The sequence below is a fragment of the Hemicordylus capensis genome, chromosome 4, assembly GCF_027244095.1.
Source record: "Hemicordylus capensis ecotype Gifberg chromosome 4, rHemCap1.1.pri, whole genome shotgun sequence".
Classification (NCBI taxonomy): domain Eukaryota; kingdom Metazoa; phylum Chordata; class Lepidosauria; order Squamata; family Cordylidae; genus Hemicordylus; species Hemicordylus capensis.
In genome coordinates, this window is record NC_069660.1 from 105467654 (window position 1) to 105493200 (window position 25547).

Genomic DNA, 25547 nt, shown 5'->3' on the forward strand with positions numbered 1-25547 from the left:
GGTGGAGCTGGAGGACCCTCAGGAGCTGGGGGCCCGTGTTCTTTGAACCCTTTTGCTCAATTATAGCTACGCCCCTGGGGGGGATTTGCCCTTGTCTGCTCCTACAGAAGTTCACTGAGTCCTGTATAGGTGCTTGTGCAATGGCATCACAGAAGAGGGATGGTGGCAGCATTCTGGGTTCAGGGGCCCCAATTGGAGGTAATTGGACAGCGGCCACAGTTCATACTTCTTTGCCAAGTCTTGCCTCTTTAAGAGAGAGGAAGAGAGAGGATCGGGCTGCACTGAAGGAGAGTTGGACTGAAAGTAAGAAACTAATAGGCATATTCTTCAAGGCAGGGACTTTCCAGATGACAAGGATTGAACTTAGGAGGTACCTTCTGCATACAAAGCATGTGCTCTTCCACATGGCTGCACCCATCCCCTTGCAAAGGCAGAATTGAGGTAGAGGAAGCAAGAAGAGCTTTAACTGGGTGAAGCTGAGCAAGGATGAAGGGGGAATGACTTAGCAGTTTGGTAGCAACCCCATCTTTTGAATGACCTACAGAACCCCCGCCGAATGACCTACAGAACTTTTCCAGGGATAACAAGGCTCCAACAGCCTTTTATACAATGGGAAAACATCTCAGGAGGCTGAAATCTGAGTGGCGGAATAGGGTGCTTGTTAACCCATCAGCCATTTTGCTGCTTTAAGTCACATCCCAATCTGCCCTCCTCCCTTCACAGAGTACCAGGTGCTTGCTTACATGTGTAAATATAAATATGTCTTTTGAACTTGTTGCAGAGAAATTAGCTCGGGGGGAGTTTGAGCAGAAAAACAGCTGACAAGGAAATGGTTAAGAATTCCTAGTCTCCTCTGCTCAGAACCACAGCCTTCAGAGGCTGGTTTTCATTTGCTTAAAAAAGCAGCATTGGGGCTTCATGACATGCTTTGCCTGTAAGATCAGGTTTGCCCCTAAAACTAGGTTAGTTGCAAGTTCAGTCAAGGATTAAGATATGTCAGAGCAGGAGCTGATGTTGCGGTCTGACTATGAGGACTAAACTTGTGGTCATAGATGGCAGCCACAAACCAAGCACATTCGTACATGTGCTGCTGTTCTGGTGACTGTGAAAAAGAAATATGAATGTCCTACTTACACTTTCTGAGAAAAGAGGTCACTTGATCTCTTCTTATGCTAGCTCTTTAAAAAGAACAAAAGAATCATTGTCCCTTATTGTTGAATAACCAGTTTCCTCCCCAACAACTGTGATTAGGCTGTAGTGCCTTTGGGACAGCCTGGCTTTCAGGTAAGCATAAGGCTCAGCACCTCTCCTTTTACTTACTTAGTACTTACTGAAAATGATGGAATACTGCATGTGTTGGTCAGGATCCCATGAAGCCCTTGTACACCCAAAGCTTTCCAAACAGGAAGGTTTACCCATTTCCACTTCCTTCACACCTTATAGAACTCAGCTCCAAAGGGTCCCCTCTCACATTTTGAAAGGAGTCACATTTCATGGGGCTGCAGTGCCACCAAAAGAATAAACTAAAAAGCTTCTACACACAAGCACTTTCCTCCACATGGCCTTTGGGATCTGGTTCATATTGTCTAAATTGTTTTTAGGTTACCTATAGATTTGAGAAGGAAGGGTTTTCTGATGACTTGCCCTGGAAGGATTTGAGATGTCAGTTAATGGATGGCCATCTCCTAAAACACTTTCAGAGTCGCTCATAGTAGATGGAAAGACCAGGATGTATCATAGCTATTTTTAAAACTCTCCCTCCATTTCAAAAGAGGTCTGCCTCTGCAAAGTTGCCTCTACTTGCCATTTGTGACACACTATGTTTGGGAAATGAAGTACTGTAGGGCTAGTTTTGAGTATCTGATAGGAATTAAGGACTTATATTTCTTGAATAGCAACTTCATACAATGCATGCCTCTTTTGAAACTGAGTTTCAGAAGCACTTTATGATACATCCTGCAGGGTTGTGGCCCAAAGGGGGAAAGGATCGAAGGCCCCAGTAGGTATGGCCAGCTCTAAGGGCATACGTAAACTAGCCAGATCAACATTTCTACTCCCCTCCCAACATTTCTACTTTTCCTACTTTTTTCCTATCTTAAAAGAAAAAAAGAATGAAATTTCAAAAACAATAGACATGATCCTACCATTTCCCACCAACTCTGTATTAGCCTGATAGTCTCTTCTCCATTCTGGCAAGGAAGCTGATTTCATACCTGCCAACATGTCCCTAATTTTCCATTCAGGTGAATGGAAAATTAGGGACATGTTGGCAGGTATGTGATTTGCAGTGGGGGTGCAGGTGATCTATTTCCTCTCCCCCACCCCACCCCCGACAACAGCTCTTTCTCACACTGACTTCCACATACGTATTTGGAAGTCTAGAACTTTGGTGGGGAGAAACTGACTGGAGTGAAGAATTTCAGTGGGAAAGCATCAGGCAATGGAAGACTTGGGTATATCCGACTACTTGTTATTCCTCCATGGCAAAGCATTCCCTCTTTAGTGTATTTTGGAGCAGAGAAGTTGCTATTGGGCTGATATTATAGGGCTGCATTGTAATGTGTAATTTAGTCCTTTTTCTCTTCCCCACTGAAATCAATGGGACCTAATATTTCTTACCTATTGGCTGGATCATGGTAAAAATGTGGAAACTAGCACAGCTCTGTGATTCATTGTGCACTTAGCAGTGAGTCTTGTTTGCCCAACAAGTTTCCCAAAAACATCTGTATCAATGCTGTGCCATATTTAACAAATTGTTTTGCTATGAGTATAATGCAATGTATGTTTTTAAAATGTCTTATTTTAAAGTTTGGTTAGCACGTTTAAATGTTCTTCCTACAGCAGTATTGGATGGCAGGTTCAAGGGAGTTCCGCTATTTTTACGTCTTTGCCCATGTGGAAAAGGGGTTATAGAATCCACCTCGCACGTTATTCTTTATTGTGATTTTTATAGGGAACCCCGTTTAAGACTTTTATCTCCTATGTTAGACAATTTGCCTGGCCGGTCTGATGAATTTTATTTAAATTATCTTTTAATTAATGAGGACACTGATATAATTTCTGTTATGGCCAAGTTTTGTTATATTATTTGTAAAATACGTACTGCTTTATTGTAAATGTTTGCTGGTCAATGACCGAATAAACTTATAACTTAACTTTTAAAGTTTGGTTTATTGCTACAGCAGAGTTGTGCATGGCTTGATATTTTGTTCTCTGTAGTTTACAGACAGACGAGGAACAAACATTTTCTTCAACCAGTGCCTTGATTATCATCCCTTTGAGCCAACTTCGGAAAAACCAAACATTTTCTATTTGGGTCCATGCTGCAAATGACCTGGGCACAGTCCATTCAGATCAACTGCATATTAACCTCACAAATCTAGGTAATATGCAGAAGCAAAGCTGGTTTTTGTGTGAAAAGCTCGTTTTAGAGGGGTTTTTAAGCCTAATACAAAACTAAAGCAGACTGTGATGAGATAGTGTTTTTCTGAGAATATCATGATAGAATTCTGTACTGCTGATTGTGCACAGAGAACAGTTTTGTATTTACAGACATAACTGCTAATTTCAGTTTTGAAAAAGATAGTAATTCAGGTTGATGGTGCATTGCTGAGAACCTGTCCACTATAGCAAGGTGTCAAGATAGCAGCTATTTGCAGTACTAGACAAGTGCAGGAAACAAGACTGCAAATGGCACAACAGTGCATGGGGTATTGTGCAACAGTCCTTCCTCATTTCCCTATCTAGCTGCCCTAATCTTTTGGTCTGCCATTTTGGCTAATGGAGATCATTAAAATACTAGAAGATTATTGTGGCCACTGATGAGCTGAACAGGATTATATCAGGACCTAACCTTTAGAGTCCTTACTGAAAACATCTAGAAATCTGTTATGCAATTTAATCTGTACTACTTTCTTTCAACTGGAGCTATCTGGCTTGCTAGATTGGTACTACAGATCACCTGTTCTTTGATTATGGTACACAGTGATCTACACTGTGCTTCCATGGCTCCATCTAAAAACTTAATAAGGACCAAGAACTTGTCAAGTTGTTCCCAGTCAACCACATATTTGACATAAGGCTAACTTGGTCCATTACTGTGTCCTTTGCATTGCCCCAGTTGCCCTAGTTCACTCCACTGGGGAGCAGAGATTACATTCCAGGAAAAGCAATTTTCCTTTGAATTCATGGGACATTGTGTCAGTTTTGTGTACACATTTCTTTGTGAACTTTATTTCTGAGTTTTGCCTAGGGGCGTAGCTAGGGGAGAGAGGGCCTGTGTTCACCCATCTCTCCGGTGGCCCCTAGAAGTTAGGGAGATAATGAAGAGCTGGGGGGCTCTCAGAAGCTCAGGTTTTTTGAACCCATCCACTAAATTATAGCTACACCCCTGGTTTTGCCCAGTTGCTCAGTTCTACCTAATATTTTATTTAAAGTAATCACTTCACCAGCAACATTCACCTCCTAATTGTACAAAAGAAAACAACATTAACAAGACTGTGGGCAGCAGTGTTCCCTCTAACAGGGATTCCCAGATGTTGACTACAACTCCCAGAATCCCCAGTTGCAATGGCTTTTGCTTGGGGATTATGGGAGTTGTAGTCCACAACATCTGGGGATCCTTGTTAGCGGGAACACTGGACAAGTGGCTCTTCTATAAGCATAGAGTTCTTATAGCGTTATAGAGGTAGATAGCTTGAGGTAAACCCTGGTTTAGGGTTTAGAGGAATTAGTAAGCTGCACTGTGGGCAAGCCCTGAGACTCCATTTGGGTGGCCATTTGCAATCTGCCAAGTTGTAAGTGTAGTCAAAGGCAGTAGGGCATAGCCTTTTGGCTCCATAATTCCCTTATTATGCATTATATGCCACTGGGTGTTAACTGCACCAGCACAAATGCAGAGAGTTCAATTGCCATGCTTTTTGGCTATGAATATCTTGTACTTACAGATCCTTGCGCTTCATTACAGTTGCCAGTTGGACATATGCAGTTCACTAAAGCAGCTCTTTTTCTTGAAGCTTAGAAAGAAGTCTGCCCTGTGGCAAATATTAGCTTTATTTAAAACTAGCTCTCCCGGGCGCAGAGCATCTGCGCCTCTAGTTCTCCCAGCCGCTTTCCTCCCCCTCCCCCAGGTGCCGCTTTTTCTCTGCCCGCCTGTTGGCCTTATCTTTTCTCTGCTGCTTTCCTCCCCCCCTCCCAGCAGCTTGCTTGTGAACTCTTGCGAGAGCTGCCACACATGAGATTAGCAACAGGTACATTTAAGAGAATTAGATAGAGATAGCGATATAGAGATAGCGATATAGAGATATAGATCGATTGGGCTTAACATTCTTGTTCTTTTTTAGTTATTCCAGCTACACCCATTATTACAAAGAGTGAAACTGAAGAATATCCAGTATTTAAGACCATAATACAGTGGGAAAAGGGAACCACAATCAATAGCACTTATTGTGAAGAACGATACAAGGAGCTGGCAAGCGAAACCTGGCATGTGAGATAGCCCTTTCTGTTTCATATGGAATAGCAGCAGTGGGTTGGCTGCTGCTTTCCACTGATTTCAATGACAAACCTTCAGCACTTATACGGGAGTGAGATAGGAATAATATCTTTGGCCAAACATTAGAAAGACTAGAATACAACATCTGTGGGAGGTTTTCTACTTGTTTGGGGCTTGTGAAGCACATGCTGATATGATTACTACTTCCATATTTCAGTTAACCAGATTATGAAGCATGATATACTCTTCTTATAGCAAAAACACTGGCTGACACCAGATGAATGCTGCATGTGCACTGCAAAAGGGTAAATGTCAGCTAGTGCCTGTTTGGTTTTTTTTGGTTTTTAAAAAAATGAAAATTAACTTAGACACCGCCTAGAGTCTTTGGAGGAGGTGGTATATAAGAAAATTTAAACAAACAAACAAATTAATAAACTTAGTGTAGATTAGTGCTTTCACATACTGAGCTTTTGGGCATGCATGAAAGGGCAACCTTTGCCAAATTCCCATGCTTAGAAACTCATGCACACTTACATAACATGCCTCCAGTAATACACCACCTTTTGGTGTCTTACAGTGATATGATAGATAGATTTCTGTTTGTAACATGGGACACACATCTCTCTCTCCCTATATATATAAAGGGCCATAAATTCTCTCATGTGCATACATCAAAATGAATCTGGACACATAATACTTGTAAATTAACCCTGAGTTTCTACAAAGAACATGCTATCTGGTTTATCTACATACTAGGAACAACAACAGTCACAAGAACATACTTATTTGGAATGATCCCCATGAAACTAATTTGATTTAGCTATTTTGTTTGCTCTGGTATACTGAAGGATTAAATCAGTGGTAAGTATCTTGTGCAAGATACTTACAAAATCACAAAATGATTCCAGTTTAGATTATACTCAATCGTATTCATTGTACATGAATCGATTTGCATGTGAATTGATTCATGCTGAATTGGGGGCAATTTGCTGATTCAGCTATGAATCGAATTGCCCCTTAAATTCAGGGGCTAATTCGAGGTTGAAGTGAATCAACTCCGATTTGACACAAATCAATTTGTGCAATTCAAACGACTATTTTGGCAGGCTTTCCCCCCTTGCTGATTGGTTTTCTGTCACTGGCTTCTGATTGGCTTGAGATCTCCTTGCTGCTTGGTTGGCTTGTCATTCAGATCAAATGTTGACACAGGCAACTGTGCTCCCATTGGCTGGGGTGAGGGAAGAGGGAGGGGGAACACTTTTGTAGGGAATTTCAAAATGTATTCAAAGGGAATAGCAGGCAGAGAGAGCCCTTATGAAGAAGAGGATACATCAGGAGAGGAGGAAGGAAGTTTTTATTTTGTGGTTGTTTTGTTTTCAGCACCAAGTATATGCTGTGCTACCTTTTGCTGCTATAACTATTTTGTTGGATCTCAAATTGACAAAGGAGGAACAAAAAAGGAGGGAATTTCAAAATGTATTCAAAGGGATTGGGAGGCAGAGAGAGCCCTTACATCATGAGAGGAGGAGGGAATCAAGGAAGAAATGATTTTGTTATTTCCCCTTTTCTCAGCACTGAGTATAATGCTATGCTACCTATTGCTGCTATAACTATCTGGTTTTGCTGGATCTCAGATTGACAAAAACAATCTTGAGTTGTGGTGTGGTCTGTTTGTGAGATAGTGTTGTGGCAAGAAATGGACAGTGGCAACTCAGTGAGCGTGTGTGTGTAATATTTCTTGGTGATTGTTGTGATGATCTGTTTCTGGCCTTGAGAGTAACTTCTGCTTCACTCACTGCTTTGGTCTACTCTGCAATCTGCATTGCAAGGTATAGTCACTCAGTCAAAATGTGACTGAAAACACATTGCTTTTGTTCAGCTTATGGCTATGTTTGCTGTCTGCCAAGGATGCTGCTGTGCTGTTGCAAGTAAGGAAGGAGTCATAATTGTGTGAGAGAGAGCAGCTTATGCTAATAATGCTACTGCAGCACAGGCACTGTGGGTGGCAGTGAATTCTGGGTCAGTAACTCTTTTTCAGCCATCTTTGGACTGCGTTGCAAAATGTGGTGTTCTGTGCTGGGAGGAATTGTGTCTGCTGCTTCTGTTCTGCAGTGTTTTTCAAAGCAGGGTTGCAAAATGTGTGCAGTCACACTTTGTTTGTTCCGCCCATAGGGTACAATGGGGAATTCAAATCACCTCATTGTTCCCCATGGGTAGGTCCTAGGGACACCAAAGTGGGTTGAGTGGTGCAACATGATAGGTGCTACCTATCACCCAACCCACAAAAGAAATGGGCAAGTGGGTGATGTTTAAATTTTTAAAACCTAAACCCCTATAGGATCCTATGGTGTTTTGGGGAAATGTTTTTTTAAAAAATTTACAAATCACCTGCTTGCCCATTTCTTTTGTGGGTTGGGTGATAGCACCCATCATGTCCTACCACACAACCCACTTTGGTGTCCCTAGAACCTACCGATGGGTAATAATGGGGTGATTTTGGTTCCCTATCAGCAAATCACGATTTTGGGGGTGAATTTTTTATTTGATTCATCAAACTGGCTAGCCATTGCCGGCCAGTTTGATGAACTGAATCAAATATTCACCCCCCAAAAAATCATGATTGGCTCATAGGGAACAATGGGAAACTGAAATCACCCAATTGTTCCCCATGGGTAGGTCCTAGGGACACCAAAGTGGGCTGGGTGCACTGTTCCCTCTAAGGCATGCGCACATGCACGCTCTCACAAGTTTTTGGATGTCCACTCAGTTCAATTTAGATCCCACTCAGGTTGAATCAGGAAGGCCCCATTCTGAATGCTAGTGATCACACACTGCCTTGATACTGCTGCCCAAAATAACACTCATTCCACACAGAGAAGAAAAAAATTAGAGGGACCACTGATTGGATGGTATGGCATGATGGGTGCTACAACCCAACCCACAAAAGAAATGGGCAATCGGGTGATTTGTAAAAGAAAATTAAACTTTCCCCCCAACCCCATAGGACATATCGATTCAAATTCGACAAATTGATTCAAATTTTTTGTGATTTGATTTGAGGTTGAATCACATCACAAAAATGGATTTGTGCACACCTCTAATTAATTGTCTCGCTGAGGGCCAAATACACATTATAGGTGGCCCTCGTAATCAGCAGGGATTCTGTTCTGGCCTACAACCGCAGGTAATGAAACTGCAGGCAATGTGACCTTGCGTCAATGGGAATTGTGGGGTTAGGTTTCTTGAGGTTAAAAGGGGGCTTAAAAAGTGGGCAGGATGCAGAAAGAAGAGCAATAAAGTACTGTACCATACTCTCCAGGTCTCCAACAATGCCCCCCACAAACCGCAATTTATCTGATTTTCTGTGAAAAATCACAGGGAAAGATGTGTTGGTTTTTTTTAAGCACCTCAAAATGGCTCCCTTCTGCAAAATGGTGGCCGGAAATGACATTGGAAGTCATTTCTGGCCACCCAGGAACCATTCACCCATAGGCAAATTTTGACTATTTTTTGAACCACAGATAACCATGTTGGGTCTGTATAGCCTGACTGCGGATATGCGAAACTGTGGGTGCCAGGACCATAGCTAACAAGGGCCACCTGTACATTAAATTCATAGTTTGACTCACCAGACTTGGATTTGTTTGTTTTTTATTGGGGGTATGTGTGTGTGTTTTAAGTTGAATAGCAACCATGTTTCAAGGGAGGGATTTAGGATTGGGGTGAGGGAGTGCAAGGAGAGGTGTACCACAATCATAACAAAAATTCCTGCTGTGCCACAGACAAATAAAAAAATCACTCCCCTGAAGGCACTATTAGCTCTAGAAGGGAAGCATCCATTGGTAAAAATAGCAGCATCCCTTCAGGGGTCAACAGCAAGTTTGGTGGTGAGGTATTCACTGGGATCACAATGCAGAAGAAATAGGTTATATGTTCCTTCCTCTACACCAGGGTCCTGATCTCTCCTTCCCTCTGTAGCTGCTTTTTAACTTTAATAATGCACACTTGGGGTCTAATAATGCATTTAAGATAGCATGTAATTTGACCCTGAGGGCAATCCACAAGTTTTTTAAGCACTTTGATCAAATTCCACCTATATTTTGTTCTGAATGATTTAGAATACACTTCATTTTATAAAGATGGTCAATCCGGGCCAAGGTTTCTCAAACGTCTGAGAACTAAAGAACACTTTATTTATGAATTAAAACTGAAGGCTGACTTCACTTTTGGCCACACCCCACCTTTAAAGTTCCTCAGAGGTAAACTACATGTTACTGTGAGAGCTTCAGAAATTGATTGGAGCAGTGGTGCTGGGGGAGGAAATGTGTAATCCTCTCTACCAATGTTGTTTTCCTAATCTAAATGGCCAGAATGCTTCTCTTAGCCCCAACAGTGTCCTGAACACTGCACATCTAATTCAGAGCCCCCTAAAGTGCAGCTGCACTCCATTCAAAAGTAACATTAGCAATAGCAATAGCACTTACATTTATATACCACTCTATAGCTGGAAGCTCTCTAAGCGGTTTACAATGATTTAGCATATTGCCCCCCAACATTCTGGGTACTCATTTTACCGACCTCAGAAGGATGGAAGGCTGAGTCAACCCTGAGCCCTTGGTCAGGATCGAACTTGCAACCTTCTGGTTACAGGGCAGCAGTTTTACCCCTGCGCAACCAGGGGCTCATTAGGCAATCTAATCCCAGGTCTCCTGTGCAGCATGTCGTTTAGCTCTCAGAGAACTACTGTGCTTGACTCAAGGATTCCATCCTCTGGGGCTATTCACACAACCACGTGCATGGGCTGGGAGGCAAGGTTCAACCTAGCTTCCTCCAGACAATTGTTCTTTGCCTCTGTGGCACATGGGCCGCACTGCAGCACAGATGAACAGAGGCTGGGACTCATTTTCCTGGCCTCTGGGTAACCCCCAGTGCATGGGCACTCTAGGCACTTTGTCTCAGTGTGAGCACCAAGCAGCTTGTGAGCTCCAAGCAGCTTGCGCTGACACACGATCCAGGCTGCTGGGTTGAGCTGGCCTTCAGCACTGGGTTTGGTGCCATGGGATCCTCCTGGGCTTGCCTGCTTGTGAGAACAGCCTCTCTGTGTTTCTGCATGGTTCTGGGAGTGACTCCTCCAAGGGCAGATCATTCTGCTGTTCTCTGCACTGGGACGAGTGATGGAAGAATTCAGTCACATCTGATGCAGAAATAGGCAGAATTACCCACCCCCAGCAGAGTCTGGTTGGGAGAAGGCAGGCAAACCAGTGAATCAGACAAAGATGCAGAAGTAGTCTTTCTTTCCTTTCTTTCTTTTGTGGGAACTTTGGGCTCACAGGAAACACCATTAAATGGTTTTTTAAATTCATGGATTTCTCACAGCACACCAGCAGTTCCCAACACTCTTTGGGAATGACTGATCTGGACTGAGAGTATATGTGCACAAGCAGGGACCAGCAACAAAATGTGGCAGACTTGCACTATATCCCTGGTGTGCATGTCTAGCTTGAGCCTGTGGCTGAGTATGGTGAAAAAACAAGAAAGACGGGAACCTCTACTCTAACTTGGGTCTGACTTCATTTGCAAATTTATTTTGTTCTGTTTTCTGAGTTGTGGGGTGGGCAGGCATTGGTGCTCTATTCCGGCTCCTTCCCATTCAATCCAAAAATTTCAGGAATTAATGGCTGGTGAGGGGTCAGTTTAATGTTCTCATCAATATTTGCTGGGGGGGGGCATGTAAAAGGATCATGGAATCGATTATATCTGAAGGTGATTGTCATTAGTTTATTGAATGTTTGCATGTGCATGCCAATGCACAATGTTCAGAAAATTAACAGTTCAGTGTGCCACTTCCCTCTCCATTTATTAGGACAGTTGTTTTTATGTTATTTGTGCATGTGTGTGTATGTGTGTGTGGCCGGGGTGGGGGGGGGCGTGTTAACTCCTCAAACCAAGGGCTTAAATGTGTCAAACCTCTTCTGCCTCTGAAACACAAAGGTGTGAAGTGGTTGGTGAGAAAACTAAAGAGTTTTATACACCTTTCCTCCTCAGAAGCAGAAGGGTGGTTGTGACCATCTTGAGGGAATATTTTCAAGCTGAGAAATTTCCTGCTCTTTTTGTTCAAGCCCTCCTCCCCATTCCTCACTCCTGAGTTCCATTAGCTCCATTCATCAGGCTGTCTGTTAAGTGCCCTCTGAGTCCACGAACATTCCATCCAATTGATTTGCATGGAGGCAGTTTGGGGGTAGAGCTTAGCCTTCATTCTTTCCCCACTCCAGATTTTTGTGAAACCAAAGTATCCGTTGGTTATTCTGAATCTGCCAGTACCTCCCGCACCTGCAAGTGCTCCAGTAAAGCATCCTAAGGATTGTAATGTCTCTAGCTCTTTCAGAAATAGATATAATTGTTCTGCTGTGTCCCCATTTTAGGTTAGAGAATGGAGAGTTGATTTTAAAAGGAAGCATCACACTGAGTACAACTTAGATGCGAACACAAAGTATGAGTTTCAAGTTAGATGCAGATTAACTTACACTGGAAGCTTTTGGAGCAAATGGAGCAAACCGATGACATATACGACTCCAGAGGGAGGTGAGTTCTGCAGCTACCCTTTTCTTGAGCTTCTTCCTCAAGTGAAGGGAAGATTACAAAGAAAACATGTCAAGTGATTTAATCTGCAATTAGCCCAAATAACAAACTTTCCAACAATGTTCAGCACAAACTTGCAAGTACAAAATAGCTGCAGTACAAAGGAAGTGGTACTTGTATCAGTTCAGGGAAAGGAATACTAGATTATATCTTTGGCAGTGCCCTTATTTCCTGTGTCTCTTTAGTAGGCTATACAAAATAAAGATTATGATAGCTGGTAGCCTTATACTGTATGTGTTTGCCTCTCTCTGGTATTATGAATTTCAGAAGTCTGAGGAAAATCCCCAGGTAAAGACACATAGATATGTGAAATATTTTGATCAGTTTTAGTTTTACAGTGCTATGTGAGCTGGAAATTCATTCAGAAGTCAGGAAGCAAAATTATGCCCATCCAATCCTTACTACAGAGTAGTCAGTGACAACTTTGTATTGTTGCTGTTTCAGCTTGTATATGCAATCAAATGTCACTTGGGCACCAAACATGAAAAGTTGCCACGTATAATTAATTAAGATATTTAACGCCTACTTTCCAATAAAAAAACCCAAACAACTCAAGCCAGATAACAATATAAAAACAATAACCATAAAAACACAGCATATAAACAGATAAAAGACAGGAATAGCAGATTTTAAAAACCATAATAACTCTTTATATATTTACTTACCTATTTGCTTACTTCCAGATGTGTACCCCACCTTTCAATCAAAATCTATTGAAAGGCAGCTTGCAATAGATTGTAAGACTACTACAAGGTCTCCTTCTCATGACCAGCTTTACCTTACCCAGGTAGAGCTGCTCATGAAAACCGGCAGGATTGGTCCCAATCGCGGCGCTCCTCAGCCACATAGCCCAGGTGTTTTTATCTGGGATAAAAGTGAGGTAGGAAGGCGCATGCGCGCTCTTCCCCCTCACCACCCAGTCATGTGGGCAGATGGGCTGCTGACAGCTCCTTTCGGCTTCCAGTAGCCATTTTAACAATAGAGGATGGGGGGAAAAGTGACTCGGTCTTTAGCGTTTCCACAATACATTGTGCTGCTCACACTGTGCATTGTGGAATTCCTGGAGACTGGGCTTCGCTTCCCTGGCCTCCAGACCACTGCGCAGCTCACCACAGCAGCTATTGTGTGGGCAGGCGAGCGGCATAGTTGGGAGGAAAGGAAGTCATATGGGGGAAGGTAGGTGCAATCCTGCCTTCCATCCACCGTTCCCAGCCCCATTTGCAGTGGTCATGTGAACGACCTCATTTAAGGGGAGGGGTGTGTTGTGGGGTTTGCTGCCAGGAGGCAGCACATGACCAGGAGGAATCAGGCTAGTCTCCCTTAGCCCGGTTCCTTCTGGTTGTGAGAATAGCCTCATAGAGTGTTATCTGTTTATTGGTGTGTTTTCAAAAGATCTTGTAGGGTTTTTTTTTTTGGTTTTTTTTAAACACCAGTAGTGATGAAGGGGGAAGAACCCCAATATATGATCTAGTCCTCAATCTGCATAATAATCAAATATAAAAAATAAGATATTGTGTGTGTATAACTTATAACTATAACTATAACTAGAGAGAGAGAGAGAGAGAGAGAGAGAACATAGATCCCCTATCTATGAATCCACTACACAGAAAGATAGATCACATGTAGTCAGATACATCCCAAATGCTCCATATATATCCAAGATCTACTCCCAATCATGAAAATCCTTAGAAGAGTCCCAAAGGATGTTTCTCATAGTGGCAAACAGAAGTTCTCTAGAACCCAAACCAGTACAAAACAGTGCCTCCAAGCCCCAACCGAGCCAAAGAATCCTGAAAGATATCGGGGCCAATGGTATCAAAAGCACCCAAGAGGCTCAGCTGGATGCATGTCCATTGTCCATTTCCCAGTGTAAATAATCCACCATCACCCATGGCGTTATCTACTTTTAAATCATTATTTTAAATTGTTCCCGTTTGCACTGCCAGTTCTACCATTACGCTTTCAGGGATTATCTCTTTCCCTTTTTACCACCTCTTGTCCTTCATAGGCCATTAGGTCAAAGAGGCAGTGGACTCTTCCAGTTCTATAATATAATCTCATTGCAAGTCACAACAGAAAATAAAATGGGAAATGGACATTAAGAAGGAGGATGTTGTGTTATATTCTTAGCACCATCTGCTGGCAATCTTTGGTAATTTGTGAAACTGTCTTTTTTCACCTTCTTTCCTTAAGGAAAGTAAGTGTATGAGGTCACCCAGCAGTGTTCCCACATCAACTTCGCAGTGCCTGGACCAATATGAACCAGTTGTAGGGACACATAGGGACACCTCAACGGCATCTTTTGTGGTGATGTCATCCACCCCAATTCAAGATGGTGGACACAATCATTTGAGGTGGAGTGAGAATTTCTGAACTGCCTAACCATTTGAATCAATTTTGCTACAGCTGTAGGGACTCATCAGGATGCCTCAATAACGTAGTTTGTAATATGTCATTCCCCCTGATCCAAGATAGCAGACACATAAACATTTGAGGCACAAGTGGGCTAACTTGTGGACCATCTAACCTACAGGTATTTGAACCAAATTTGGGACAGTTGTAATGAATGACACATAGGGACACCTCAACGGCATAGTTTGTGATGATGTCATCCACCCCAGTTCAAGATGGTGGATGTATGAGCATTTGAGGTGCAAGTGCATTAACTTGTGAACCACCTAACCAATTTGAACCAAATTTTATACATCTATAGGAACACATAGGGATGCTTCAATGACATAGTTTGTAATGATGTCATCCAACCCAGTTCAAGATGGTGGATGCTTGAATGTTTGAGGCGCAAATGGGCTAACTTGTGAGGATGGTAATTATAAATTAGGATTACAGTGAAAGGAAAGTAGGCAGATTAGTTCTTACCAGAAAAACTTAATGCTCCTTTTATACTAACTTGAAAAAAGACAGTTGTTCCACAGATGGAACCCAAAGAAACCTGGCTGTAAGCTATACCTAGGTTGTTTCATACAGTTACCCTCTGAGGAACACAAAGGTTTTGTAGCGTAGGTGATGGCACCAGGTTTCACTTTGCCTCCTTTTGCAAGATGCAACAGCTCTGTGCCCTTTGAGGGAAAGTGTCACCACTGCCAAAAGAGTCTGATAGGTTAATGTGCTTATTTTCTGGCCTACAGCCTGAAGATGGGGCACAATGGTGGCCTTAGGCCTTTAGTAACTCTAAGCCATTTTATTGAAATATTAGTGACCCCTGGTGACAAAATTAAGCTATAACATCAGAACCTTACCAGCTGATTACTCCTTCCTGCCTTTTGGAGACATTCACTATTTGCTAGTGTAGGAATAAAGCTTACTCTGAGAGAGGTTTATTCACCTGTAACAGACCTATATTTTAGGCACCAGCAGAAAAGTTGTTTTTTAAACAATTAGTCTCTCAGACTTTTAATGTGTGGTAATGATTGTTGTGTCTCTGCTGCCTAGTAGTGTTTCATTGTTATTAGAGATTTATTTATTATTGCATTGCATTATTTTTAACATATTGTAAGCTGCCCTGGATTCAACTAGCAAAGGGTGATATTATAAATGTTTGAAATAAATAAAGATATATAACTGCTGCATCATGGACAACAATTTATTCAGTGAAGATGTTCTCATTATCGTGCCACTGGCTGGAAGAGCTGCACCTGTTGAATTTTTAAAGGCACAGGATCCTTACCAGAAGAAGTGACTTTGTGCCTTAACCAGTCTATTTATGCTTCAAATAAAACTTAGGAATGTGTAAACATTAGGATGGTCCTCTTAGCAATTGTTTTAGAAGGCTATGGTGAGATTCTCTGATAGATGTTTCTTGAATGTATGACCATAACTATAGGTAACAGAACAAGTCTAAACGTATAGTTCTTTTAAAAGCAGAAATCCCTTATTCAGTTTCTATAATTTGTTGCAATGCAGAACCATCTCCATGTGACGTGTGGAGGTATCTGGGACCAGCCTACCAAAATGGTAGTCAAGAAGTGACCATCTTAATCAAGGTAATGTGTTGTTGATTTTCCCATATACAGACTTTACATGATTCAACTTATATTTGATAATTAAGGGGGACACACATTTTAAGATTTAAAGATTTAGGGCCGACTTATTTTCATGGGTCTAGAATTGAGAGATACAAAAGTGTAAAGTACTTCCTTCAGGTGGAGTCACTTTCTGGAAGAATCTATCATGTGATCGCATGTGGTTTACTTTGTGCTAAAGCAAATACATGGCCACATACAGGAAATCTTAGTAGGAAGATCATGGGGGGAAATAATTCAGCATATGCTTAATTCTCCTATTGAAAACCATGGAACTTCGAAGTGGTTATACTGGTTGGATTTGTCCTAGTATTTTATCGTGGGGAGGCAGGGTAGTTGCTGCTCTAACATCTTCTTTAAACTCAAAACCTTGAAAGTAAAGAATGATGATAGTCAAGTCTTCAGACTACTGGTTATGTAAATACTCACAAACCTTATCCAGAAATTAGCCTGGTCTATACAATCGTTCAAATCTAAGTTGAATGTAGGTCACCAACATTATCATCATGCTAAGCTGAGAATCTCAGATTCATCTCAAGCCATAAACCACCTTGGCATGGGTACACTCAAGTATCCTAACGTCAGTAACCACATTCACCCTAGGTTTGAATTATTTTGTGTACCAGGACTTTATTCTATCTGTGCATTCAGGTGCTTGTACACACTACATAGGTTTGTGTGAATGACTCTATGTGCATTCAATTTAAAAGTGAATCTGTGTACAGGCTCCCTGGAATGCAGGACACAGATAGCAACTGTATTGCTGTGTGTCTCTTCAGCATAACATCTAAATAACTGTATATGTGTTCACTGTACATAGATTGGACACTCATTGAATGAAACATGTGATCCGGGCTATAGAATAGACACTTTATATTTCCAGTGGTGAAAATAACTACTCTGGAATGAGAGAAGATCACAACACTGCCCAACATTCTGCACAGTCCTTGGCTTTAGGGGCCCTCCAGGGCCACTGTGCGACTTCAAAGGAAGCCCCAACAGTGTAGCACGATGGGCCACTGAAGAATGCCTTAAAACCACTTTTATGCAAAGCTCCTTAGAAACAATGGAAGGAGCACTGCACTGCTGTCTGGAAGCCCAAGGGCGGCCCAATGTATAGTGGTGCCCACGCCCCCTGGTGGCGGTTAGCTTCCTTTCAAAACAGACCCTTGAAAGCTTTGAAAATGGTGTGCAGCCGGGAGTGGGGAGGGGAGAAGGTTGCCAAGACTGTCCTCTTCTCTCCTCATTCAGCTTGCAGTATTTCAAGGCGTGTGAAAGGCACTCCTTGCAAAGCTTGTAATAGTCATATCAGTCTCAAAAAGCTGCTCCAGTGGCAGCAGCAGGGGACATCTTGCTGCCTCACTGGCACCCCACTAATCTGCTGCCTGAGGCAACCACCTTACCTTGCCTCATGAAAAGATCATCCTTGCTGGAACTGTTTTCAAGGCATTCTGCAACAGCCCAGTTGCACAACATTGTCCCTAACACTGATGGAGGGCTGCACAGAATGCTGGCCACTAGTAATAATTATTCAACCAAAAGAAAAAATGTTTGGGCTACAGGGATAGTTATGGCATGACAGCTCCAGCTGAGCTCCAAAAAGTGCGGGAATTCACTGGCCCATAATGTTCCCACCACAAGGGCATGAGATCTGATGTCTAGTCTGAGATATTGTACTAGCTTACAAAATCATAACAATGGAAACACAATTTGACTAGGCCCTCCATACTCCAGTACACTACCTGCACAGGCTGGTAGCAACAGCAAACGCTGGCAATTAGTGTTACAGCAATGTTTAAGAAGAATTTGTTAACATGCCTTTGGTAAGGAGTGGAGAGATGATGGACTGGTGGCCCTCAATTCTTTCCCTACCCACCATTTTCTCCTCTCCAAATTATCCCGTCACAGCTGTTCCTCCACCATGGGGTTTTAAAGGTGGGAAAAGTGATATCCCAGGAGTTTGATGAGCATTACTCCAAGCCTTTTAAATCTCAAGAACCATTGCAGTAGCTTAAACATGACATTAGGCTACTTGTGGTACACCAGTAATTCTGAATACCGCAGGCATTACTTAAATATGAACTTGTGGGCTCAAAAAATTAAAAATACAAGCTGACAAGAAGTGCAGGATTATAGCAATAGCACTTAGCAACAGCACTTACATTTATATACTGCTCTATAGCCGGAGCTCTCTAAGCGGTTTACAATGATTTAGCATATTGCCCCCAACATTCTGGGTACTCATTTTACCAACCTCGGAAGGATGGAAGGCTGAGTCAACCTTGAGCCACTGGTCAGGATCGAACTTGTAACCTTCTGGTTACAGGATGACAGTTTTACCACTGTGCCACCAGGGGCTCATTTATGGAGCCATAGCACTCCTCCCCCCCCACCCCCGGCCAGCGCTGCTGCAGGCAGCCGCAATGCTGTTTAGAATGGGCAAGAGTGCAAACAGTGCTTCTACTGTTTTCCCCATTTGTGACAATTATAACTTGCCTACATAATCCACTTATAATTTGTATAACTAATGTAGAAAAATACTGCCTGATTCACAAGCAACAGGGTTCTGGCACTGCTTGTGTCCAAGCAGTGGCAACACCATTTGGATTTTACTGAAGCAGCTTGTTTTGATATATATAATAGCTGATATGTTGAGCAACATTACATTGGCGTAAGCCAGGAATTTGTGCAAGTGCAAGAAGATATTGTAGCTGTCTCATACACACATGTGCAAGCAGCACAACTGTGCAATTCATCTGGCAGAAGCATTCCAGGGCCCACTCCAAGCTTGCTGCATCCCTGCCTACACTGCTAACTGCTGTTTCACAAGTGCACAGATTGCACACCTTATTAGTGCTGGCTTATGTCTTACTCTGTTGTAGTTGTACAGGTGAAAATACTAGTCAACCACACAAGCTCCCATTATAGGGGAACTCTGTTGTGCATGGATGTTGTGCTGCCTCAACCTCTTCCGTGACTGTAACATTGTACATGTCGGCCATATTTTTTTCATCTTCTCACTTTTTGCAAGAATAAATGAAAGAAACCCAAGAAGAAAAACAGCTCAGAATGGGCATTCTCTATTGGTTCCAGGGTGAGGAATCTGTTTATTTTGAGGATATTTCTCCTCTTAGTTGATAGGCCAGGACAGGCCCATCAGCAAGAATGACACCAAGGGGAGGGGGCTTCCCTTCAGCAATCAGACCGGTCCTGCCTGATTCACAAGCAATAGGGTTCTGGCGCACGCACACACACACACACACACACACACACACACACACACACACTTCACTGAGAGGCAGAAGCATGAGCCAGTTCCTCTGGATCACTACTTTTGCATGTCAGAATGAGACTTGGTTCAATCCAGTGGGATTTCCTCCTACTTCTTGTTCTTCAATATTTCTTGTTTGTTTTGTACTTCTTAGTGCACTGGTATTGTTGAATATTTTTGTGTGTTTTTATTAATATATATTTTGACTTGTGAGGGCAAAGAGGTTTACTTCAAGGCTCAGGGGTGATTGGTGAACACCCCTAAATATGTTCGGGCTTTGTGTGGGGAATTAACGAGTTGGGATGGAGCATTCCCACGTCAGAATAATTTTTGTGCAAAGTTCTGGTTCCAGGAAAATGAACTGACAGAGAGGTTGAAGTTAAAAAAAAAGAGGTTTTATTTGGGTTTCAGGGGTACAGTGGAATAAGAAAGTTGATTAAAACACTATTACTACTAAAATATGTTACAAAGATTAACCAGATAACTGCAAAGAGGCAATTTAGCTTAGTGTCTTAATTAAATGACTTCCAGACCAGCTAGAGGAAACAAGGCTTTAGAGAAACAGGTTTTTGGATTTAAGAAAGAGAGCAGGGATAGGGAGAGCTCAGAGGGGTGCAGTGATTATCATACAAACTCGTCCTTCCTTTAATGGTGATTGGACCTTCATGGCTCAGGCGCAACCGAAGGACCTCTCTCCTCAAGGAAGGAAACAAGTGATGAAGAACTGAAAGCAGTTCGGGGGTTAGGCAGCAAGGGTAAATCCAAAAGGTATCTGTTTTTGTGCAGCCAGCTTCTAGTAGCAGCAAGGTGAGTTGGATAGATCGGGCCAGTGAGGAAGGCTGATCTGGAGGCTGGAAGCATGAAAGGGATGCAGAACAAGACACTGCCTGGTGTTATGGCAGGTGCCAAGTCCAGTGTCCAAACTGCAGGTTACTCCAAGGTGTAAAAACCAAATGAAGCACACTGGTTCAAGAAACCAGGGGCAGATATAGCCCAAAATGTGACCTGATGAAACATTCCAGTTCTTCTTTCCTGGGAAGGACAACTCTGGTGAATCTCAAAAGGATTCATTGTCTGTGTTTGCTGTGCTGAAGTACAACACAATGATTTGAAATGGTCAAGAACAACCTGAATGTAAATAGACTGAATGGACGTGCAAACATAGTATCTCTCGGATTGGAAGGACCTGGGAAACCAATCAGTATTTTTAATGAGCACACCTCTGAGTTCCTATCACCCACTCAGGTCTTCTGTGATGAGAAGGGAGTTACATTTGCAATGCTTTATCTGACTTTTCTACTGAGGTGATTAGCGTTAGCTTGTTTGAGGCAAATGCAGAGGAGGGGAAGTAAAGGATCAGTCTTAGAACAGAAAGACCTTGAGAAGAGGTTAATTTGAAAGTTACCTCCGGAGTCTTCTTAGACATTCCCAAATATAGGGAAAGTTGTGAGGCTAATCCCCTTTCAATTTGCTTGGCAGCTGGTGAACCTGGGAGTGACTGTCCCACTGCCTGCTAAGTGATGTCCCCAATATACCAACAAATGGGGAGTCCATGATCCTGTGAGACTCCTGAGCATGTTAAGAGTGAAAAACACAAGCCTGTGGTCTCGGATATAAGCAGAGAGGCTTCTAGGAGCCAGCAGAAGAGCAGTGCTAGCAACACTCCTGGCTTAGTTTGGGAGCTGAGGGGAAGCCCCTCTCCTTGGTAGTGGTCTTGCCAATGGACCCTGCCTGCCAACCAAGAGGAGGAACTTCCCAAAGGTAAAGACTAGCCCACCCTGGAACCCCATAGAATAGAAATTAATGGTAAGAAATTTTTTTCCTATTGGGAAAAGTGAAACTGGTGGAAGAGAAAGAATAAAGTGTCCCTCCCTGCTACTTCTCTACTTTTCCTTGTCCAAATCGACCATTGGGTCAGTGTTACACATGATGGCATGTGATGTGTAGTTTGGGCCTAAGGAGCAGCTAAGAAGCTACTAGTTCAAACATATTTACATAAGTCACCATGATTAAGACATTTTAAAATGCTGTTCTCTAAAGGTAATTATTTTGCCATTGCTTCCAGCCATTTCATCCAAAAGAAAGCAGAGGCAGAATTCTGGATTATAGAGTGTACTATGAAAGCCAAGGAGAAATTATGACTCTGTGTAACACAACAGAGACAAAATGCAAAGTTCTGGTGCCTGCTGGTGTAAGCATGGTCTATGTGACAGCACGCAACTCAAAAAGAAGTTCCAAACCTGCAAATATTACACTGAATCAAGAGCCCTCAAATTTCCATGGTAAGAGATAGCAAGTCATGTGAGTTCTGCAGAACTAGGCCTTGCCTTGTTAAATTGTGTAATAGCCAGGTAAGTATTTTATTCAGCAGAAGCATGAAGCCTAAAAGTTGGCATCTAAACAATTTTTCATTTTTTTCAAAAATTGATTAATTCCTAACTGCTTGGCTGCTCTATCATCGGAAGCTCCTTCACTCTCAGAAAGAGACTTGTGCTTATGCAAGGAGTCAATTTTGTAAGGTCAAGACTCCATCCACGTCCAATGACGGAACAGCATTCCGCAAAGGGTTAGGATACAACCCAGTGTTTCTTATCCTCACTGTTGAAAAATCCAGGAGAGCTTCCAAGTCTGCCAAAAGTGTAATGTGCCTGATGATGTTTCAGGTTTAAAATAAGCTGAATTCATGGCAATGTCCAAAGAGTACATTTTAGATTCCTTATAATAATCAGACTTCAGACTAAAGCTTTTGTAGTTTCCACATTCTTCGTTAGCATGGAAGAGAGAGCAAGGTTTGGATTCTACAATTTGGTTCTTGGACCAGCTTCTGGGAATGTGTGTACGCACGTGGGAATATATGAGAGAGAGAGAGAGAGAGAGAGAGAGAGAGAGAGAGAGAGAATGAAGGAATACAATTACCTTGTCTTCTGCTGCAGGAAGAATAGAGGGGAAGAAGAACAGAGGCATAATACCACATCCAGGAAGTGTGGATTCTCTTAGCTCATAGGAGGAGTTGTCACGTTGTAGTGCAACTGAAACTGAGCATGTAGGAAAAGCAGGAGGAAATTCTTTTTGACCTTTTTGCAACAAAGATGCAGTTTTCCTCTTCCTTCTTCTATTTCTGTTTCCTTCTTCCTTGGCCACACTGAGCCTTGCACATGCCCTTTAGAAGTCAGAAGAGCACATCACAATTAAAACCAAGCATGAAGAATCTAACAAGGGATTTACACAAAACCAGTTTGCCCAGTTCAGTTCGAATTTGAACCGGGTTCAAACCAGGAGGGGGAAGTTTGGTTTTGCTTTTGCTTGACCCCCACCCCTGGTTCAGTTCAAATTCAAACTGGTTTGAACTGATTTGAACCTCCAAAAGTGGGTGGGGTGGTAGCTGGCACCGATGGGTACCTACCACCCAATGCCCAAAGCAATTGGACACTCGTACATTTTTTAATGAATTTTTGGAATTTATTTATATTTTTTCTCATAGGGTATAATGGGACTCAAACCAGTCCATTATTCCCTATTGTGGAGCACCCATGGGTGCCAACTACCACCCAAACCCCAAAGCAATCAGACACTCCTACGATTTTTTGTGAATATTTGAAATATTTTTAATTTTTCTAATGGGGTATATTGGGACTTGAACCAGCCCATTATCCCCTATTGTGAAGCACCTAGGGGCACAAAAGTGGGGTGAGTGGTAGGCACCCATGGGGTGAGTGGTAGGCACCCACAAAACCCCAAGGCAATCAGACATTCCTCCAATTATTGGTGAATGTTCTGAGTGTAGATTCTCTGTAGCAAATGAGAGTGGATTCATGGTTTGTCACTGAAAATCTCATTTGCTACCAGAGAATCTACACTCAGAACACCTCAGAAATGACAAAACCCTGTACCCCATGGGTTAGCAACCCATGGGGGTGGTTGGCACCCTCTGTGCACTACACCACCACTCACTCTGGGCCACCCCAGCACCCCCCAAGTGCAGTTATGGGGCTGCTGAAACCTCCATTTTTCCTTATGGAGAAAAGCCTTAAAGACGCGTAAACTTCAAAAATCACTTAAAAATCAGCCCTTTGCCCAATTCCTTTCAAATAATTCTGGTAGCTTCCTTGCCCCCCTTGGGAGCTACCACCCACCACACTCCACTCTAGGCCACCCCTTTTCCCCTTACGTGAAGTGATACATTTGCTGGAATCCTAATTATTCCCTATGATTTATTTAAAAATACTTTTAAAATTCACCAATAATCGGAAGAGTGTCTGATTGCCTTGGGGTTTTGTGGGTGGTAGGCACCCATGGGTGCCTACCACCCACCCCAATTTTGTGCCCCTAGATGCTCCAAAATAGGGGATAATGGGCTGGTTCAAGTCCCAATATACCCCTTGAGAAAAATAATTAGAAATATTTCAAATATTCATAAAAAATCATAGAAGTGTCTGATGGCTTTGGGGTTTGGGTTGTAGTTGTCACCCATGGGTGCTTCACAATAGGGAATAATGGGCTCATTTGAGTCCCATTATACCGTATGAGAAAAATATATAAATAAATTTCAAAAATTCATTAAAAAATTGTATGAGTGTCCGATTGCTTTGGGGGTTGGGTGGTAGGTACCCATGGGTGCCAGCTACCATACCACCCACTTTTGGAGGTTAGAACTGGTTCAAACCAGTTTGAACCATTTTGAATTGAACCACCCCAGTTTGGTTTGAATTCAAACCTGCAACTCGAACCTGATGGCTGATTCAGTTCGAATTTGAACCATCGAACCAAACTGGTTCAAATTCAAACTGGTTCGAATTTGAACCATTTGCACATCCCTAAATTTAACTAGCTTCTTTATTAATAATAATTATATTACTAACACAAGCAAATTAGCCACAATCCAAGATGAAGGATTTAAGGTGATGGATGAGCAAGTGCACGCCACTATCTTCTCCATATCTATGCATTTTTCATTAATTTCAAAAGTATTTCTTAATTACTTCAAAACTATCTATCTATATGGGAACTTTGGGAACTTTTGTTGAAAAGTGGTATATAAATATTCATCATATTCATAAATCTCAGATGACCTGTCACTCCTGCTGCTTTTCCCTATAGATTTCCCACCCCCTCTCAATATGACAGTAATCTGTGATGAGCAGAAGGTAATTTCTGTTAAGTGGGAACCTCCTAAATCCACTGTTAAAATAGTTTTGTGGTACATTGTGGAATGGATTCCTACAGATTGGAATGATCATTACCATCATGATATTGTGTGGGGAAAAGTCTGCATCCAAAATGCATCAATGTATATCCAAGGTAAGCTACAGGTAACGTTTTTGCTATTTTCATAATAAATATGGCTAATAAAGTACACAGTTTCTTAGTTCCAGAATAGTGGAGTGGACAGAAATGCAGCATTCCTTTTATTGGAATCAAAACCACAATTTCCCATATTTTCAACTATCAAGGAATTCTTTTGAGGAAACATCTGGTTCATATCTAAAAGACAGCAAACACATCAACTATAACAGTGAATTGACAAAAGACTACCAGAATCAATCTGAACTAATCAGGCTGTTGTGAGGAGAAAATGAGAGAACCCCTAGGAGCTTCTTCAAGCATCTTGGCGGAAGTATGTATTTATCACATACAAGATGTATTAAATAAATAAAAGTGAAAAGTACAAAATGGTTAATGCCTTCCCCTAGGCAATAAAGTAATGAAAGCATTTTGATTCCTTTGCTTTGAGCCATTAAAAAAGAAAAGATGGCTTGGGGCAAAACTGTAGCATTAGAAACCATGGGTTTCTCTTTTAGAGGATGTATTGTCATAATCCTTCCTTTAAAAATATTCTTTTGTGGATTTAAAATTTTTTTACTACCATAAAACCCAAAACGATTAGGGAGAAAGTGAAAGGATAGGCATAGGTGGGGCAGGCAAGGTAATAAAGAGAGTGTAAGACAGAAAGAGCGAAAATTCTCCTGCTCAAGTAAAAAATGTCCAGCTTTTGTCATAGTCATCCACTCTCTATTGTTTATGGTACATCACCAGTTTATTCAGGCCTAAGGATATGAGGTCTGCAGTCTATTGGATGATCATCAACCTGTTCCTGTCTTTCCAG

At 42.1% G+C, this 25547-nt stretch overlaps 2 protein-coding genes across 2 annotated transcripts in view; one reads left to right on the plus strand and one right to left on the minus strand.

The window, feature by feature from the left end:
• LOC128325300 (uncharacterized) overlaps positions 1–12126 on the minus strand; it is an 82514-nt gene extending 70388 nt beyond the window's left edge. The window contains exon 1 of the mRNA XM_053250940.1: positions 12019–12126. The gene's annotated coding sequence lies outside the window, so the exon portion shown is untranslated. The remainder of the gene's footprint in view (positions 1–12018) is intronic.
• IL23R (interleukin 23 receptor) overlaps positions 1–25547 on the plus strand; it is a 46555-nt gene that overhangs the window by 4979 nt on the left and 16029 nt on the right. The window contains exons 4-9 of the mRNA XM_053245869.1: positions 3220–3383; positions 5343–5488; positions 11917–12076; positions 16055–16134; positions 21510–21726; positions 24542–24748. Coding sequence (XP_053101844.1) covers positions 3220–3383; positions 5343–5488; positions 11917–12076; positions 16055–16134; positions 21510–21726; positions 24542–24748 — 974 coding nt within the window. The remainder of the gene's footprint in view (positions 1–3219; positions 3384–5342; positions 5489–11916; positions 12077–16054; positions 16135–21509; positions 21727–24541; positions 24749–25547) is intronic.